The sequence below is a fragment of the Coregonus lavaretus genome (genome assembly GCF_964263955.1).
Source record: "Coregonus lavaretus genome assembly, chromosome: 7".
In the NCBI taxonomy this organism is placed as follows: domain Eukaryota; kingdom Metazoa; phylum Chordata; class Actinopteri; order Salmoniformes; family Salmonidae; genus Coregonus; species Coregonus lavaretus.
In genome coordinates this window covers 28,817,173-28,838,212 of record NC_139994.1, presented here as the reverse complement: position 1 = coordinate 28,838,212, position 21,040 = coordinate 28,817,173, and the positions used below count along the sequence as shown (strand labels likewise).

The following is a 21,040-nucleotide window of genomic DNA, read 5'->3' as shown; positions in this document are numbered from 1 at the left end:
CTTGGAATCTGTGATTTATTACCACAAATATTATAAAATCATGATTTTCAAGCATGTTTGGTGCCTGCGTTTGTACATATTATCTGCAAAAGTTGTGTGAGTGTGTCCCCCCCACTCTACAGTTATAATACAAGCCTACTGCTGATGTGAGTTTATTCAGTTCCAACATAATCCAAAGGATGGCAGCCTAAAATCCCAATACTGCTATATTGCACGTAACTAGAACATACTTTTCATGCAAAACATTAATTTGTGGTTTAGGCTGCCACCATTTGGATTATTTTGGAACTGCACTGTGCGCGCAGCATGACCAGCTCACATTAGTTAGCCTTAATGTGACCAACATCAACATGAGGCTTTCTTTTGGCAAACAAATATTGGACATGGTTTATAAAAACATTGCTTTTTCCAACAAATGTTCTTCATGGAAAATTACGATATAGTTATGCACTTGTAATTTATATTTGCTAATAGATTTATTTTATTTTATTATTGACACCATATTCCATGGGTTTACTGACCACAATCCATTTAATTAATAATAATAAGTGTTGATTATTTGGCATCAGGGGAGCACAGCGCATGGAAGAAAGCAGTGAGATATGCAACATAGCATTATGTTTCTGCAAAATGTTGACTGCTAGCATGGGCGCTTCATTTCGGTGACGCAGGGATCACCCCCGGATGTTCTGAATGTCTAGTGACTTCCCTGGCCTACACAAAACACAGCCCTTACATTTAAGTGTTTCTAAAATCCCCTATGGGAAAAATGAATGGTGGAAAAACTATTGGAACCATTTCCCTGTTTGAACGCTAGGTTTTATGGGTATTATGACACCTCCACTGTGGGGCTCTATTGTGTCACACCCTCCAGAAATGTATTGCCAGATCAATAATACATTGGCTTTTAGTCCATGTGTATTAAAAATTGTCAAATTAGTTGATCAATCCATCCAAACCCACCTGTTTTAATTTATTAGTATATGAATGAAATATCAAAATAGTCTGATAATGAGTTTTTTTGTTTTTTGTTGCCAAGATGCACCCACTGTCCAAATAAATGGTGTAGGTTTTTTTGTTCTGTACTTCCTGTCGATTGACAAGCGACAACGACCTTGACATTCTGACGGGGCGTGCTGACGCGGAGGCGTGTCCAAGGACTCTTGGAAGATAAATTACGAGCGCACCTTTGCTCGTCCCCGCTTCCCCTTGCGAACAAGTGGACAGACAGAGGCTATACAAGAACGGTACTTGACAACTTTATTTGTTGGTATTTTATGCCTTCAAAGCCAACTTTGATTGACATTTTCGAGGATGTGTTAATTGTATGGGATTTAGGCCTAGGCTTAACCTGGCGTTTTGAATTGCTTTCTTTTATGACTTTGCGCTTCGTGTTTTTAAATGTTTTCTCTGGCATGCAGCTTGTCAATACAGTTTCTGTCAACGTTTTCCAAGACTGTTTGGTCAACTGTGTACATTTAATAAATGACTGATAGCCATGATAGAGACAACCTAGTCTGTGACGGCTATTTTAATATTTTATAATTACTGTTAATCAGTGACTGACGTACATCAGTGTTTCCCAAACTCATTCCTGGGGACCCCAAGTAGTGTGCGTTTTATTTATTTTTTGCCCTAGCACTACATAGCTGATCCAAATAGTCTAATCAAAACTTGATGAGTTGATCATTTGAATCAGCTGTGTACCGCAAGAGCGAAAACCAAAACGGTTTTGGAAAACGCTGACATGGATGCTAATTCTAATTTTGCGTTATGCTCATACTAAGTTGTGATACAAAGTTTTTTACTTTCAGAGGACTAGACCATATCAGGCAAAATGGTGAAGATTGGGATCAATGGGTAAGTTGCTTTTGTTTAGCTTAAAGAAAAGTGTATATACAGTCTTTAATGTATCGTAACACTGGCTGAATTGGGGTTTTGTATAAATGCTAGAGAACCAAGTTTAAAAGGTCAAGAGACCTTGGCTTGCATTGCACAAATACCTTGATACAGTTTGTGTACTTTGGAACCAAGATGGTGGACAGTTCATGCCATACTGTAGCTACTAGTTCACATGCCTGGTCTGGACCCTTCCCCTGTCCATTCTCTGCTTATTTATAGTTTGGGTGTCACACCGCCTCTGCAACACTCCTGTAGCTATCCTCACCTCAGCGGTCACATTCCTTTATTCTATCTAATAATATCCCTTTAAAGTTCAGAGCAAAGATTGTTTGGAGGAGCTCTTAGCCCAATCCTATCCTTCTAACCTTTATTTGACCAATAGATGTCTGTAATTGAGCTGCACGAAGATTAAAGTTGTAAATGATAGGCCCTTTCCCAAAATCAGCAGGACATTGAAGGCAACCTGTAACGATGCCCATTTTAAACCGGAAACACTGACGTGAGATTGATGTTCTAATTCTGCTGCTGTGGTGCTTGACCTTTATACAGTGTGGAAACTAAACGTTCTTATCAGAGTGCAATAAATACTCCTGACTTCAGTTCCTCAACCTATGTCATAGATTAGTTTTGAGTATGACACCTTCATTGACTAGAACAGGACTTGTAAATGGGAATGGATAACAAGGGATTTGCTCCAGAATACAAACTCTTTACCTCCTAATGTTACCAAATGGGCTACTTGTTTTTACTCCGTTCTGACGCACTTTGACTCGTTCGTTGGTCAATAATTGACCCTTGTGAACAGGACACACCCTTTTAGTTGGGGGTGTCGGCTTGCGTCACTGGACAAAGTTCAAATGAGTTTAAACATAACTATCATCACAATGAATGACACTGAATCCTCAAACACATATTTTATTATCCACTCTGTGAACTTGATTGGTCAATATATACCACAAGACAGATCTTTGCACTAATTGACTGCCGACGGTATCTACATGGGAGTTAATACTTCAGCTGCCCGGAACAGATCCTATTTTCTTTTTAAATTGAGACTTTTCTAGACCATAATCCAGTTTACTTTATTTCAGTGACATCTAGACTCGTATGCCATATTATTGAACCTTTCTCAACCAGTAAAATGAAACTGAAACAGTCCCATGTGGATTCTGCTAAACACGTCACCGACGTTATGCTGAAACTGGACCTACACCACTGATGGCAAGATGTGTCTTAATCTAGTTTAAACACTATGAAAATGTTTCTTTGCTTTTGGTGGGTAATGTAACTGCACAGGCCAACCAAGCTTAACAGACCAGTCATCTCTAACCTGTTTTTCCAATTTGTGTCCTCAACCTGCACTTTCTCCTAATTTCTGGTCACGCTGCACCAACCCAACCATATTAGGCATAAACAAAGGCTCTGGGCTGCAAATGTCAAGTCTTGTTATCAGTCAGGGCTGGCAGGCCTTGTAGAGGGATGTAGCTCAGTTGGTAGAGCATGGCGTTTGCAACGCCAGGGTTGTGGGTTCGATTCCCATGGGGGGCCAGTATGAGAAAAAAAAAAGAAGAATGTATGCACTCTGGATAAGAGCGTCTGCTAAATGACTAAAAATGTAGAGCTGTCAATGACAGTATAGGGCTGCTGCCACCTGCTGGTGTGGTAATATGGATACATGGGGATTAACTGTAAACCTATCTGATTTATTTTCTCAGATTTGGCCGTATTGGGCGCCTGGTGACCCGTGCCGCCGCAAAGAGTGGAAAAGTCGAGGTCGTCGCCATCAATGACCCCTTCATCGACCTGGACTACATGGTGAGAACTTTACACTGCATTAAGAAATGCAGTACACTCTTAAAAAATTGGTACTAGACTTATAGCTTCTCAGTTTTACTGTACAATCAATGACTGTACCTGCCCCTGTACCATAGGTCTACATGTTCAAGTATGACTCCACCCACGGTGTTTGGAAGCACAGTGAAGTGAAGCAGGAGGGTGGAAAGTTGATCATTGGCAACCTGCACATCACAGTTTTCCATGAGTGGGTTTTCCTTTCCTTATTCTTTTAGTACAATGGTTCAAATGACACATTTGGATGCATTCCTGCACCCATATTAAGCTTAGTGGTGGACTAAGAAGCACTTTGAATGGACATTTTTCTCTGGTTCTGGCAAACTGACCCATTGACAATTGGGAATGCCAAGGCTGACACTTGGGAGTTCTCGAGTGGGCTAGACCATTTTATGTTATGATGCCTATGGGTTTCACATGAATTGGAACCATTCGATATCTGTAATTGAACACTAGTTTTGTGGCTCTTAATTCCAACTTCGTCTCTCTTTGTCATCTTCAGGAGGGACCCCACTGCCATCAAGTGGGGCGACGCTGGAGCTGACTATGTTGTGGAGTCTACTGGTGTGTTCACCACCATCGAAAAGGCCTCTGTAAGTACCTCTGTTCACTAGCAGTAGGACGGTCACATTTTTATATAGTTAGTGTTTGGGATATTGCTGACCGTTCATTATAATTTTGGTAGGCATGTTATGCAGGGATCCCACTTTCAATGAAGACCTTTTTTTGTTTGTTTTTTACCCCTAAACTACTGCTTTTTAACAGATGGCCTTTTTAACTATGTGCATAAAGGTTGGCTGGCTTGGTTCATTCAGTGGCTTTGCTGTTCCACAAATATCCTTTGTCCTCTCACCCCAACCGCCACAACAGGCTCATCTGAAGGGAGGTGCCAAGAGGGTCATCATCTCTGCCCCCAGCGCAGATGCCCCCATGTTTGTGATGGGTGTCAACCATGAGAAGTACGACAACTCCCTGAAGGTCGTCAGGTAAGCCTCTCCTCCACCCTCCCTTCGTTGCATAATCTTAAAGGAGCAGTGGTAATTATCTGTTGCCAAAAGAACTTGTACAAAGAATGGCTGAAACAAACATGCACTCAGTGTGCATTATTCAGACTCCTTCCTCTGTCCTGAGTTATTACTATTTCAATTTAAATAAAAAATAGTGCTTTTAAGCTGACTCTTATGGATTTGTGGCACAATGTTTATTTACTAAACATTTGTGGTGGTATGATAGTAATTGTCATGTCCTCACAGCAACGCCTCCTGCACAACTAACTGCCTGGCTCCCATCGCCAAGGTTATCAACGACAACTTTGGCATTGTTGAGGGTCTCATGGTAAGAATGGATTTTCCTTCAGTGTTTGACTGTCAAAGCACAATTCTTACTGGAAAGTAGTAGTAAAAAAGTGTGAACTTTGAACACTGGTGTAGATGTAAATGTTAACGTTAAAGGTCATTACACCCCAAAATCAAATTGTCAAATTAGGTTATCAATCTATCCAAACCCACCTGGTTCATTTATTAGTACACTGCTCAAAAAAATAAAGGGAACACTAAAATAACACATCCTAGATCTGAATGAAATAATCTTATTAAATACTTTTTTCTTTACATAGTTGAATGTGCTGACAACAAAATCACACAAAATTATCAATGGAAATCAAATGTATCAACCTATGGAGGTCTGGATTTGGAGTCACCCTCAAAATTAAAGTGGAAAACCACACTACAGGCTGATCCAACTTTGATGTAATGTCCTTAAAACAAGTCAAAATGAGGCTCAGTAGTGTGTGTGGCCTCCACGTGCCTGTATGACCTCCCTACAACGCCTGGGCATGCTCCTGATGAGGTGGCGGATGGTCACCTGAGGGATCTCCTCCCAGACCTGGACTAAAGCATCCGCCAACTCCTGGACAGTCTGTGGTGCAATGTGGCGTTGGTGGATGGCGCGAGACATGATGTCCCAGATGTGCTCAATTGGATTCAGGTCTGGGGAACGGGCGGGCCAGTCCATAGCATCAATGCTTTCCTCTTGTAGGAACTGCTGACACTCCAGCCACATGAGGTCTAGCATTGTCTTGCATTAGGAGGAACCCAGGGCCAACCGCACTAGCATATGGTCTCACAAGGGGTCTGAGGATCTCCTCTCGGTACCCAATGGCAGTCAGGCTACCTCTGGCGAGCACATGGAGGGCTGTGCGGCCCCCCCCAAAGAAATGCCACCCCACACCATGACTGACCCACCGCCAAACCGGTCATGCTGGAGGATGTTGCAGGCAGCAGAACGTTCTCCACAGCGTCTCCAGACTCTGTCACATGTGCTCAGTGTGAACCTGCTTTCATCTGTGAAGCGCACAGGGCGCCAGTGGCGAATTTGCCAATCTTGGTGTTCTCTGGCAAATTCCAAACGTCCTGCACGGTGTTGGGCTGTAAGCACAACCCCCACCTGTGGACGTCGGGCCCTCATACCACCCTCATGGAGTCTGTTTCTGACCGTTTGAGCAGACACATGCACATTTGTGGCCTGCTGGAGGTCATTTTGCAGGGCTCTGGCAGTGCTCCTTCTGTTCCTCCTTGCACAAAGGCGGAGGTAGCGGTCCTGCTGCTGGGTTGTTGCCCTCCTACGGCCTCCTCCACGTCTCCTGATGTTCTGGCCTGTCTCCTGGTAGCGCCTCCATGCTCTGGACACTACGCTGACAGACACCGCAAACCTTCTTGCCACAGCTTGCATTGATGTGCCATCCTGGATGAGCTGCACTAACTGAGCCACTTGTGTGGGTTGTAGACTCCGTCTCATGCTACCACTAGAGTGAAAGCACCGCCAGCATTCAAAAGTGACCAAAACATCAGCCAGGAAGCAAAACCATTCCTTTATTGGGGGTGTCTTGCTAATTGCCTATAATTTCCACCTGTTGTCTATTCCATTTGCACAACAGCATGTGAAATGTATTGTCAATCAGTGTTGCTTCCTAAGTGGACAGTTTGATTTCACAGAAGTGTGATTGACTTGGAGTTACATTGTGTTGTTTAAGTGTTCCCTTTATTTTTTTGAGCAGTGTATATGAATGAAATGTCAATTGTTCAGATCATGTAAGTAGTCAGTTGAATGTCATGGGCTTTTCTCAACAGAATACTAATTTTGAGGTAAAACTTAGATTTTGAAATGTCATATACAAGTAATTTTGGTGCCCTGCATAGACTAACATCCCTACCACTTTCTTCCCCCAGAGCACAGTTCATGCTGTCACAGCCACACAGAAGACTGTTGACGGACCATCCGGTAAGCTGTGGAGAGATGGACGTGGTGCCAGCCAGAACATTATCCCTGCCTCCACCGGTGCCGCCAAGGCTGTGGGCAAGGTTATCCCTGAGCTGAACGGGTATGAACCAATCCAAGACCACCTTTTTTTTAAATGGAGGTTTTATGACCATAGTGATAACTGCTGGGATTTATATAGCTCTAGTGCTTTTTTTACTAGGAGAGTTTTTCAAGAAATGATTTAATTGCGGGCCGCTTGTAATGCTGTGGATCCTGAACCTTTGTGGGTCTTTCTGACCCACAGCAAGCTGACTGGCATGGCCTTCCGCGTCCCCACTCCCAACGTGTCCGTGGTTGACCTGACTGTCCGTCTTGAGAAGGCTGTAAGTCGCCAACCATCTTTTGCTAATGTCTACAATTTTTTAACCGGGATTTTGGGGTAAGTTACCGGCATTACTGCAACAGGCACATGTATGGTCTACCTTAAAAAAAAAAAAAACATTCTCGTCTGCTTTAGGCACCTTATGACGAGATCAAGAAGGTCATCAAGGCTGCCGCTGAAGGACCCATGAAGGGAATTCTGGGATACACAGAGGACCAGGTAAATATTTCCCCACTCTAACCCTTTGTCCCAATCTGTCCTTTTTCTTTGATTATTTTAATCGGCTGTGTAGTACTAGGGCAAAAAGCAGAACGTGCAGTTTGAAGAAACCCTGGTCTAGATCAGTTTCCCAAACTTCTCAAGGGCCTCAGCCAGTCCACGTATTTGACATATTCCAGAACTAGCACAGCTGATTTGAATGACGAGGGGCTTGATGCTATTAGGTGACAATTTGAATCGGCTGTGCTAGTTCTGGAATGGATCAAATACGTGGCTGTAGTGCACACTTCCAGAGAAGGTAACCTTTCCCTACTCTAATGCCCTGGGCCTCAAGGTCATAGGCTGAAATGTCTAAGCTCCAAAATTAGCGAGCCCTAGATTGAAGGTTAATTCTTTACCCTAAAGCTTTTTGCTTCCCCCCTCGCAGGTGGTGTCCACAGACTTCAACAGCGACTGCCGCTCCTCAATCTTCGACGCCGGTGCCGGAATTGCACTCAACGACCACTTTGTCAAGCTGGTCTCATGGTATGTATGCAGGAACCTACACACCATTGCACTCGCTCACCAGGCGTCCACCGACTCAACGTTTCATTGAGATATACAATCGTTCGCATTGCAGGGAATGTTGCAACTGTTATAACATACAAAGGGGTATGGTATGTAGGTAGGTAGTGGTCCAAGAACGGAGCCTTGAGAAACATCGCAACTTTCCTTTTTAATTCCAAACATAATGGCTTATTAAATAAAACATCCTGTGATTGCGGCATGGCAAACCGCAACACGAGTTGGGGGAGGAACTATTTCAACTTGTGGCAGCTGGAGCGCAAAGGTGTGGACTGCCTCCTTCTGAAAATGAATGACTTCCGTTGGACCGCATTGTTGAATGCAGTTCATGGATGTGGGCGTCACTCACCCAGACACAAAATAAATGTAATTCTGTGCCAGCACAACAATCATTGAATTAGAATAGCCTCAACTTTCCTGTAATTGTAGGTTTTTGTTAAATTCTCTTTTCCATAGGTACGACAACGAGTTCGGCTACAGCAACCGTGTCGTTGACCTGTGTCTGCACATGGCCTCCAAGGAGTAGTGTCCACACCACACCTCCAAACCCCCACGTCCCATGACATCTTCCTTCTCCTGAGCGGACATCCCACCAGTCTGCGGCCAGAGAAAAAGAGCCTGTAGCGAACTCCATAGCAACATATTCATAAAACATCACACCTCTGTTCAGTCTGAGGACTGAGTATGATTTTTGCCTACAGAATATCTGTTTACAGCACTATGGATTAATTTGCACTGTCACACAATAAAGGTCCTCTGTTTGTGAAAACATATCTCGTTCTTCGAGCACATTTTCATTAGGGCACGCAACAGCGTTCTGAAACGTTTTGCAACGGAAAATGAATTTAACAGTTTTATTCCATTCGGTGCCTAATAAATACCACCCTGCATGGACGAACATCCCTACCCCACACAGTTCACGTCACCACAGAACAGACGGGCACTCCGGTAAGCTGTGGAGGCGCCAGCTAGAACATCACTGGTGTCACTACGGCTGTGGTATGAACCAATCCAGGAACACTGGTTCCCTAATAGGTTTTTATCACCAGAGTGACAATTGATATGATTTGTAAAGTGCTTTTCACTAGGGTGGAATCTCAATTCTAAAGCAGTCATATGGAGCTGGTCTAAAGTAGTCGATTAAACCCTTTTTCACAGCAATTGGGTGTAAGTTAAGATAAACTACAGTTTTGAACAGATTCTTTATTTACATTTTGTTTGTAATAGTGTGGTTCTAAATTGAACTTTGGCCTGCAGCAAGCTGACCGTCATGGCCTTCCGTGTGCCCTTTGTCTGTGGTTGCCCTGACAATCCATCTTGTAAGTCTAGTCGGACTTTATTCCGCTACTGTAATTCGCTACATACTTTAGTCAGACTCCCGTTGTGGTGAGGAGGGGCATTGGGTGTTGTGCAAAAGACATCAGCGATTGGATCATCTCTAACCAGAGTATCAAAGCCAATTTCCAAACTGCTGCTTTACCCATGTGTTCTGGATCAATCGGGACAGCCCAGAATATGTTCACATTCGGTGAAGGGGCAGGGAGGTACTCAGATCCAGACTCATTGTAGCAAACTTAACGTCTGGGCGTGGCATAGCGTTTTGACTTTAGCAAGGAGTCTGGGTAACCAAATAAGTGTCTGTCAGTATTTCCTATGCTTTTGTTAGTGTCAACAAGGGTCAGTGTTGGTTCAATTCAGTAAATCGACTGAAATTTCAATTCCGTTCAATGCTTCTCTATAGCTAGGTTTCCATCAAATTGGCAGCAGATTTTCCTGCGAATATTCTAATATCTGCATAAACAAAATGGGTGCATTTTCTCACCAGTGGTGTTTGCACCAAACTGACTTATTGCAGATGAAAAGCAGTGCCTGATGACGTAGTGCACATAAAATAAAAAAACGGGATTCCTAGAAAACCAGAATTTTGGGGAAAAAATCACTGACAACTAGATTTGTGTGCAAGCATTCCTTTGCATTGCTTTCACCACGTCATGTCAGATCAGGGATTACTCAAAGGAAGTAAGGATGCATTTTTAAGAGTATCAATAACAGCCCAAGCTTTCCGTACTCATGTCCTGGGCCTCAAAGTCATAAACTGCAATATCTAAACTCAGACACGGGGGTGCAGTAGAGTTATTCATTTTTTCATCTCACTCATCCCTCTGGTGGTGTCCACAGACTTCAACAGCGTCTGCTGCTCAATCCACGATGCCATCGCACTCAACGACCTATGTCAAGGTGCTCTCTTGGTGTGTGTATGCAGGAATTTACTCATCCTTGCACAACCACAAATAAATGGATTGACTAAGCAGTCATTGATATTGCAGTCAATTTGGCATACGTAATATGCTTGTGTTGTATAATAGTTTTTCTGGGACGCATTCATTGTCACCATTTTTAAAAGGGGGACAAAGCAGACTGTGGGAACTATCGGAGTGTCGCCCTCCTGTCCACCACAGGGAAAACACTGGCAACCGACTCCTTCCCGTCAGAAGGAATCCTCCCAGGATTTTGTCCAACCAGAGGCACCACAGACATGAGCTTCACAGCACAACAACTGCAAGAAAAATGCTGGGAGCAAAATAAACCATTTACCATGGGGAAAATAAGTATTTAGTCAGCCACCAATTGTGCAAGTTCTCCCACTTAAAAAGATGAGAGAAGCCTGTAATTTTCATCATAGGTACACGTCAACTATGACAGACAAAATGATACTTTTTTTCTCCAGAAAATCACATTGTAGGATTTTTAATGAATTTATTTGCAAATTATGGTGGAAAATAAGTATTTGGTCAATAACAAAAGTTTCTCAATACTTTGTTATATACCCTTTGTTGGCAATGACACAGGTCAAACGTTTTCTGTAAGTCTTCACAAGGTTTTCACACACTGTTGCTGGTATTTTGGCCCATTCCTCCATGCAGATTTCCTCTAGAGCAGTGATGTTTTGGGGCTGTCGCTGGGCAACACAGACTTTCAACTCCCTCCAAAGATTTTCTATGGGGTTGAGATCTGGAGACTGGCTAGGCCACTCCAGGACCTTGAAATGCTTCTTACGAAGCCACTCCTTCGTTGCCCGGGCAGTGTGTTTGGGATCATTGTCATGCTGAAAGACCCAGCCACGTTTCATCTTCAATGCCCTTGCTGATGGAAGGAGGTTTTCACTCAAAATCTCACGATACATGGCCCCATTCATTTTTTCCTTTACACGGATCAGTCGTCCTGGTCCCTTTGCAGAAAAACAGCCCCAAAGCATGATGTTTCCACCCCCATGCTTCACAGTAGGTATGGTGTTCTTTGGATGCAACTCAGCATTCTTTGTCCTCCAAACACGACGAGTTGAGTTTTTACCAAAAAGTTATATTTTGGTTTCATCTGACCATATGACATTCTCCCAATCCTCTTCTGGGTCATCCAAATGCACTCTCGCAAACTTCAGACGGGCCTGGACATGTACTGGCTTAAGCAGGGGGACACGTCTGGCACTGCAGGATTTGAGTCCCTGGCGGCGTAGTGTGTTACTGATGGTAGGCTTTGTTAATTTGGTCCCAGCTCTCTGCAGGTCATTCACTAGGTCCCCCCGTGTGGTTCTGGGATTTTTGCTCACCGTTCTTGTGATCATTTTGACCCCACGGGGTGAGATCTTGCGTGGAGCCCCAGATCGAGGGAGATTATCAGTGGTCTTGTATGTCTTCCATTTCCTAATAATTGCTCCCACAGTTGATTTCTTCAAACCAAGCTGCTTACCTATTGCAGATTCAGTCTTCCCAGCCTGGTGCAGGTCTACAATTTTGTTTCTGGTGTCCTTTGACAGCTCTTTGGTCTTGGCCATAGTGGAGTTTGGAGTGTGACTGTTTGAGGTTGTGGACAGGTGTCTTTTATACTGATAACAAGTTCAAACAGGTGCCATTAATACAGGTAACGAGTGGAGGACAGAGGAGCCTCTTAAAGAAGAAGTTACAGGTCTGTGAGAGCCAGAAATCTTGCTTGTTTGTAGGTGACCAAATACTTATTTTCCACCATAATTTGCAAATAAATTCATTAAAAACCCTACAATGTGATTTTCTGGAAAAAAAAATCTCAATTTGTCTGTCATAGTTGACGTGTACCTATGATGAAAAATACAGGCCTCTCTCATCTTTTTAAGTGGGAGAACTTGCACAATTGGTGGCTGACTAAATACTTTTTCCCCCCACTGTATATACCTAAAAACAAACTTGGACTCTGAACCGCCATGCCCTCAGGCTGATTCTGTCAAAAAATTGGCTGCCCTGACAAATTCACCAGAATACTGCTACTGCTGCATGACATGTCAGTTTCAGTGCACAGTAATAGTGAACAGCTGGGAAGACACTTGAAAAGATAGGTCGACATGGAGTAAAACTGTCCAAGAGGGAGTAGCATGGTAGGAAGAAGATCTCCGCCATGCCGCCGAAAACAAGCGGCAGCTTCGAAAGGTGAGACTTTCCATCAAGAAGGCCCAACCACCATCCAACACCACCACTCACACTGCACATAGGCCAGAAAGTCAAGGGGTGTGAATACTTTCTGAAGGCACTGTATGCTCATCCAAAACCTGTCTGAATGTTTTCATTTCATGTGAAAGTATGAGTAAGCGATCAAGGTGTTTGATGCATGTGCCTAGGAAGACAAAACTTACCAGGGCGAGCTCTGGCCTGACTCCAATAGTCGGCAAGCCCAAGCAGGTTGCAATGTAGTTCAGTATGGTAACAATAATGCAGTCACTTTCACTACCATTAAAAATACTTCAAGAACAATCCAGTACACACATTTTCTTCAGGAAATTTACTTTTTCTAGTTATCATTTGCTTTCTTCCACCACTTCTGGTTAAGTTCTTTAAAAAAAAAAACGTATTGATACCATTTATACTTTTCACACTACAACCATACTTGTATAAATTCCAATGCATTTCAATGGCCATATGTTACATGGTCAAAAAATGTGGTTGTAACTAGTTTTCAAATGTTTAAATCACAAACACCAAACCAACTTTAAAACATTCTATTGATAATTGTTTACCTATAACTATTTTACATTTGCGTAAAAGCTCCATAGGCTATAATAGTCCATTTTCGATTGACCACTGCTCTTGAACCATTTAAGCTACACACACCAAACCAACGTTGAAATGTGCAGTGAACTTAAATTGCTCGTCAAAGCTTTTTGATACAATTTTTACTCTGAACTATAACCATTTTAAATTAGCATAAAAGCTCTATGCTACATTGATACTGTAACGTCTTCTCTAGACGGAACTGAATTGCAGAGAGGTACTTTTCACTCAAGTATTCCCTGAACTCAAAGCTAACCCTGGGTTGGTTAAACTGAAAAAAAGAAGAAAAAAAAAACATATAAACGTAGCTATCCCTCAACTCCGAACTGAGCATCCTACTCTAGGTCAAGGAACTCTCTCTTCCCACGTTCACCACCCTGCCCCTACTACAGTGAGGGAAAAAAGTATTTGATCCCCTGCTGATGTTGTGCGTTTGCCCACTGACAAAGACATGATCTGTCTATAATTTTAATGGTAGGTTTATTTGAACAGTGAGAGACAGAATAACAACAACAAAATCCAGAAAAACGCATGTCTAAAATGTTATGAATTGATTTGCATTTTAATGAGGGAAATAAGTATTTGACCCCTCTGCAAAACATGACTTAGTACTTGGTGGCAAAACCCTTGTTGGCAATCACAGAGGTCAGACGTTTCTTGTAGTTGGCCACCAGGTTTGCACACATCTCAGGAGGAATATTGTTCCACTCCTCTTTGCAGATCTTCTCCAAGTCATTAAGGTTTCGAGGCTGACGTTTGGCAACTCAAACCTTCAGCTCCCTCCACAGATTTTCTATGGGATTAAGGTCTGGAGACAGGCTAGGCCACTCCAGGACCTTAATGTGCTTCTTCTTGAGCCACTCCTTTGTTGCCTTCGCCGTGTGTTTTGGGTCATTGTCATGCTGGAATACCCATCCACGACCCATTTTCAATGCCCTGGCTGAGGGACCATTTTGGTCTCCTCTGACCACAACACTTTCACCCAGTTCTCCTCTGAATCATTCAGATGTTCATTGGCAAACTTCAGACGGGCATGTATATGTGCTTTCTTGAGCAGGGGGACCTTGCGGGCACTGCAGGATTTCAGTCCTTCACGGTGTAGTGTGTTACCAATTGTTTTCTTGGTGACTATGGTCCCAGCTGCCTTGAGATCATTGACAAGATCCTCCCGTGTAGTTCTGGGCTGATTCCTCACCGTTCTCATGATCATTGCAACTCCACGAGGTGAGATATTGCATGGAGCCCCAGGCCGAGGGAGATTAGACAGTTCTTTTGTGTTTCTTCCATTTGCGAATATTGCACCAACTGTTGTCACCTTCTCACCAAGCTGCTTAGCGATGGTCTTGTAGCCCATTCCAGCCTTGTGTAGGTCTACAATCTTGTCCCTGACATCCTTGGAGAGCTCTTTGGTCTTGGCCATGGAAGAGAGTTTGGAATCTGATTGATTGATTGCTTCTGTGGACAGGTGTCTTTTATACAGGTAACAAGCTGAGATTAGGAGCACTCCCTTTAAGAGTGTGCTCCTAATCTCAGCTCGTTACCTGTATAAAAGACACCTGGGAGCCAGAAATCTTTCTGATTGAGAGGGGGTCAAATACTTATTTCCCTCATTAAAATGCAAATCAATTTATAACATTTTTGACATGCGTTTTTTTCTGGATTTTTTTGTTGTTATTCTGTCTCTCACTGTTCAAAAACACCTACCATTAAAATTATAGACTGATCATTTCTTTGTCAGTGGGCAAACGCACAAAATCAGCAGGGGATCAAATACTTTTTTCCCTCACTGTACATGACACCCCCAAACAACCCAAGAAACCACCTTCCTATTGGTTATAACTTGTACTCCATGAAGAGGACAGACCATGGACCTCTGCCACTGCTCTTGAATCAGTTAAGCTACAAACACTAAAATAACAATGAAATGTGCAGACTGACTCAACTTTCATTGCCAAAAGTTTATTGATACCATTTACACTTTTTGAAACTGTAAAGTTTTTTTGTACCCTCATTCGTTTAAATGGCTGAATGCAGACTTTAACATGCTAAACTAAAATCACTGCTGCTGAATTTACATAATGTTCAAACTAAAACACAGTAAGAGCTTGTAAACATACTCTAGGGCTTAATCTGTTATAGTACACGAAGCGCCTTACAATTAGCTACTCGCTATATAGATGACCAAGCACACAAATTGTATTTTCTAGTTTTTGAGTATATAACTGCTTTACATCAAACTAAGTTACTCTGGAATTAAGAAAACAAACTTAGCAAAACATACCATGGGAAAATGCACTGTCACCCCGTCTATTGTCGATCCAACAGCCTGCCTCTTGGTGTCTCCTTGCTAAAATGTCACACCCTTTGACATAAGAGAAAGATATAGGTCATCCCCCGGGTTGGGTGCAGTGTATTATGTAGCATGGCAGACTATGGAGAAGGTTATATGCCATATGGTTAACCTTTAGGCTAACCTTTCCTTCGCCTAGGCCCAATGTGAAGTCTATGCTCAGAAAAGAGATGGCTCGATTTAGAGGAAAAGCCTAATTTCATTTCAACTCACGTTTCTTGCATACTCAGACATCTGTACCATACAGACCAAGTAGGTCTACACAGAGATAGAGAAATTCTACTTGTCTTAAGGGTTTCAAATGTACAGTGAGCTACAAAAGTATTGGGACTGTGACACATTTCTTGTTGTTTTGGCTCTGTACTCCAGCACTTTGGATTTCAAATGATACAATAACTATGAGGTTAAAGTGCAGACTGTCCATATTGGGTGAACCGTTTAGATTTTTTTTGTAAATAGTCCCCACATTTTAGGGGATCACAAGTATTGGGACAAATTCACTTATACAGTATGTTTATTAAAGTAGTCAAAAGTTTCGTATTTGGTTCCATATTCCTAGCACGCAATGATTACATCAAGCTTGTGACTACAAACTTGTTGGATGCATTTAGTGTTTGTTTAGGTTGCGTTTCAGATTATTCTATGCCACTTCTACATTAATGTGGCTGCTACCATGATTACGGATATTCCTGAATTAATCATGAATATTGATGAGTGAGAAAGTTAGAGACGCACAAATATCATGCCCCCAAGACATGCTAACCTCTCACCATTCCAATAACAGGGGAGGTAAGCATTTTTGGGGGGTATGATATTTATGCCTCTGTAACTTTCTCACTCATTATTCAGGATTCATTCAGGAGTATCTGTAATCATGGGAGCAGTCTGCACTTTAATCTCATAGTCATTGTATCATTTCAAATCCAAAGTGCTAGAGTACAGAGCCAAAACAACAACAAAAATGTGTCACTGTCCCAATACTTTTGAAGCTCACTGCAGGTTGCAAGTTGTGCAAGCTACAGTATGTCTAGTCACACATCTCCATTCAGTGAGTGACTATATCTGCAGGGACACTGATTATGCAACAAATGTTGTATTGTTACTCATACATTTATCAAATGTAATACCCAAAATTCTCCCAAGTTCAGTCTAGTCAAGACATGTTGATGTTGAAAGCTCAAATAACCTCCTAAAAGTGGCATGTATCGTTAAACAGAAATGTGGGTTTTATCCAACAAATCAAACCCTTTGAAGAAGGGTTTACTTGCAATGACTAAGATATGTGGTTGTAAGTCGCTCTGCATAAGAGCATCTGCTAAATAACTAAATTGTAAAATGTGTCATGAGTGATGGTATGAAGAGTGGTGCTGGAGCAATCGCCAGCATCTGATCCTTAAGGAATGGAGTTGGAAGGCTTTACTGTAAAGGATACCAAAGGGATTTCAGCCAAATAGTCCCTATCCAAATCACTATGTAAACATTTGCCTTTGGCTTTAATTGAGACATGTTATGACTTGGACGGAAACCATGGCAGACCCATAGTAGTCACCACTGTGACCAGGCAGATTCCTATGGTGGAGTCTTGTCCTGCACCAGCAGTGGTGCCAAAGTCCTCTCCAGGGAGTGGCACACCCGGCCCTGGCCCCCGGATCTTTGCCTGGTCCTGGGCCAACCTCCAGCAACAATTCTGGATCCACCATAGATTCCTCTGCTGGCTGATAAGCCTGTGATAAGAAATCATCCTCCTGACTCAGAAGTAGGATTATATGCATAGATGTAATGAATACAACAGAAATAATGAGTATGAAATGGAAGTGCAGATTACATGGAATAATAAACACACTATCAATAGCACAGTAGAGCAACAAACTCAACCCAATAAATGAGAATAGGAAGAACAATGCCAAACTTACATTTGAATACGCAATCAACTTTATGAGAGCAGCTCAGAGGATAGGGTGCCAGGTGTTGAGACTCTGAACTTGAATTGGACTGAAATTGGTTTGGGTACTCATTTTGGGTGCTGGTACTGTTTAAATTTAGGTGCAGGAGCTCCACCATACTTTTGAGCTAATATTCTGTAAGAGGAACAGGAGCTTAAGCAGTAAAACACTTGAGGTGCGGGTACTCAGCTCTGGTGAGCTCCTGCCCAAGTCAAGCACTGCTCAAAGTGTCATACTCTGAACTTGAGAAGAGCGCCCTTGACTGTAAACTAGTCCTAGTGCACTGGTGGTCTTACCTTGGCAAAAGGCCAATCTTCCTCTTTTTTTGCCAAGATGCATCCAGTTCATTACACATGCCAGCATCTGATCACATCAATAGTGGGGGGTGTCATCCAAATGAATGTCCTGTTCTGTAACTAAAATTAATGTTGACTGCGACAACGACCAATTGGCTATACTATCCATCTGTGACTTGACATTCTGAAGGGGCGTGCGCGGATGAGTTTGTGTTCACGCGGGGGCGTGTCCATGTACCCTATAGGAACATAAATTGCGAGCGCACCTTACCAACATTGTGGACAGAGAAACGCACAAACTGTCTTAAAAAAAAAAACTTTATTTAGCTCTTTATGCCTTCGTAGCCAATTTGACATTTATTTGTACAATTATGCGTTGATTATATGTAGCAATTTGCACTTTGGCAGGTGAAGTCCTACCTGGCGTTTTGAAAGCTGTCTTGTATGACTGCAATTTGTGTAGATATAGGCTACAATTTGTATAGATGAGAGAATAAATTACCTGGCATGCATAGTTTTATATTTTAGGGGAGCAAACATTTTTAAATGGGCTCTGAAATTATTATAATGTCATGTATGCACTGTGCAATTCTTGGGGATTCTATAGATGCCACAAAATAGATCAGTATCTATCACTTCTAGTTTCTTTCTATAGTGACTGTTAATCAGTGATGCTTCATGTATTGATGATTTGAGTAGCTTATTAAAATGTTGCCTCATGCTCATACTTGAACTGTACTTGGTTATGTTATGTAACACATAAGTTAATGATTTTTATTTAATTTTTTACTTTGAGGACTAGACCCTAACAGGAAAAATTGTGAAGATTGGAATCAATGGGTAAGTTTTTTTTTTTTGTGTGTGCAAATTTACCTTTAGAAATATAGATTAAAAAAAGAACAGAAGGACTGACTGTTGACAGGATCGAGTGACAAGATAATACCCTGGGTTGCATTGCACGTCTGTGCTGTACATTCCATAGGTGCTTGCTCTCATGTTCATAAGCCTGACCAAACTGCTGGGCCGTACATTGACCCTTACAGTGAGGGGAAAAAGTAGTTGATCCCCTGCTGATTTTGTATGTTTGCCCACTGACAAAGACATGATCAGTCTATAATTCTAATGGTAGGTTTATTTGAACAGTGAGAGACAGAATAACAACAACAAAATCCAGAAAAACGCATGTCAAAAATGTTATAAATTGATTAGCATTTTTATGAGGGAAATAAGTATTTGACCCCCTCTCAATCAGAAAGATTTCTGGCTCCCAGGTATCTTTCATACAGGTAACGAGCTGAGATTAGGAACACACTCTTAAAGGGATTGCTCCTAATCTCAGTTTGTTACCTGTATAAAATACACCTGTCCACAGAAGCAATCAATCAATCAGATTCCAAACTCTCCACCATGGCCAAGACCAAAGAGCTCTCCAAGGATGTCAGGGACAAGATTGTAGACCTACACAAGGCTGGAATGGGCTACAAGACCATCGCCAAGCAGCTTGATGAGAAGGTGACAACAGTTGGTGCGATTATATGCAAATGGAAGAAACACAAAATAACTGTCAATCTCCCTCAGCCCAGAACTACACGGGAGGATCTTGTCAATGATCTCAAGGCAGCTGGGACCATAGTCACCAAGAAAACAATTGGTAACACACTACGCCGTGAAGGACTGAAATCCTGCATCGCCTGCAAGGTCCCCCTGCTCAAGAAAGCACATATACAGGACCGTCTGAAGTTTGCCAATGAACATCTGAATGATTCAGAGGAGAACTGGGTGAAAGTGTTCTGGTCAGATGAGACCAAAATCGAGCTCTTTGGCATCAACTCAACTCGCCGTGTTTGGAGGAGGAGGAATGCTGCCTATGACCCCAAGAACACCATCCCCACCGTCAAACATGGAGGTGGAAACATTATGCTTTGGGGGTGTTTTTCTGCTAAGGGGACAGGACAACTTCACTGCATCAAAGGGACGATGGACGAGGCCATGTACCGTCAAATCTTGGGTGAGAACCTCCTTCCCTCAGCCAGGGCATTGAAAATGGGTCGTGGATGGGTATTCCAGCATGACAATGACCCAAAACACACGGCCAATGCAACAAAGGAGTAGCTCAAGAAGAAGCACATTAAGGTCCTGGAGTGGCCTAGCCAGTCTCCAGACCTTAATCCCATAGAAAATCTGTGGAGGGAGCTGAAGGTTCGAGTTGCCAAATGTCAGCCTCGAAACCTTAATGACTTGGAGAAGATCTGCAAAGACGAGTGGAACAAAATCCCTCCTGAGATGTGTACAAACCTGGTGGCCAACTACAAGAAACGTCTGACCTCTGTGATTGCCAACAAGGGTTTTGCCACCAAGTACTAAGTAATGTTTTGCAGAGGGGTCAAATACTTATTTCTCTCATTAAAATGCAAATCAATGTATAAAATTTTTGACATGCATTTTTCTGGATTTTGTTGTTGTTATTCTGTCACTCACTGTTCAAATAAACCTACCATTAAAATTATAGACTGATCATGTCTTTGTCAGTGGCCAAACGTACAAAATCAGAAGGGGATCAAATACTTTTTTCCCTCACTGTATATGTAGGACTCCTTTTTTAGTTGGGGGTGTGTCTGCTTCTGTCACTGGGCAAATTTGGAATATTTAAAATTGCATATATCTTAAAGAGAACATAAGGAATGGCTGTTGACAGGATCGGGTCACAGGATAGACCCTGGATTGCTTTGCACTTCTGTACTGTACATACCATAAGCGTTTGCTCTTAAGTTCACAAGCCTGGGTTGTACAGTTTTCACTTGAAACGAAACCGAAGGAAACAGGCCGAAATGAGAATGGACTACCTGAACTTGTCCAATAAGATGCTGCTTTTCATTTTCCATTGCAATTTTCTTGCCACGGTGCTGCTAATGAATAAGACCCTGGTCTGGCCACTACCATTCTCCTACTTATTTCTAATCGCCTCTCTGCAACACTCTTGTATCTCTCCTCAGCTGTCACATTCCTTTATTCTAGCCATGTAATAATATCCCGCTAACCTTTTCAGCTAAAGTTCAGAGGTCACACTGAGACTGTTTGGATGAGCTGTTAGACCAATCATATCCCTCTAACCTTTATTTGACCAATCAGCAGCTGTCACTGAGCTGAAGGAAGATTAAAGTTTGTTATGATAGGCCCTTTCCCCAAATCAACCTGAATGT

At 42.4% G+C, this 21,040-nt stretch overlaps 1 protein-coding gene across 2 annotated transcripts; it reads left to right on the top strand.

The window, feature by feature from the left end:
- Window positions 1–1,170: 1,170 nt before the first annotated feature.
- Window positions 1,171–8,949, top strand: LOC311132712 (glyceraldehyde-3-phosphate dehydrogenase-like). 2 transcript variants are annotated; one of them, XM_084165988.1, is made up of 12 exons: window positions 1,171–1,247; window positions 1,815–1,860; window positions 3,618–3,717; window positions 3,834–3,943; window positions 4,256–4,346; window positions 4,624–4,739; window positions 5,007–5,088; window positions 6,981–7,132; window positions 7,316–7,394; window positions 7,529–7,612; window positions 8,040–8,137; window positions 8,633–8,949. In XM_084165988.1, the coding sequence occupies exons 2-12, from the start codon at window positions 1,838–1,840 to the stop codon at window positions 8,700–8,702; spliced, it is 1,005 nt and encodes a 334-aa protein (XP_084022114.1). In that variant the 5' UTR covers window positions 1,171–1,247; window positions 1,815–1,837; the 3' UTR covers window positions 8,703–8,949. The 2 variants fall into 2 exon arrangements, with proteins under 2 accessions (XP_084022114.1, XP_084022115.1); XM_084165989.1 differs by having other exon boundaries at window positions 1,207–1,247; window positions 1,801–1,860.
- Window positions 8,950–21,040: the final 12,091 nt, after the last annotated feature.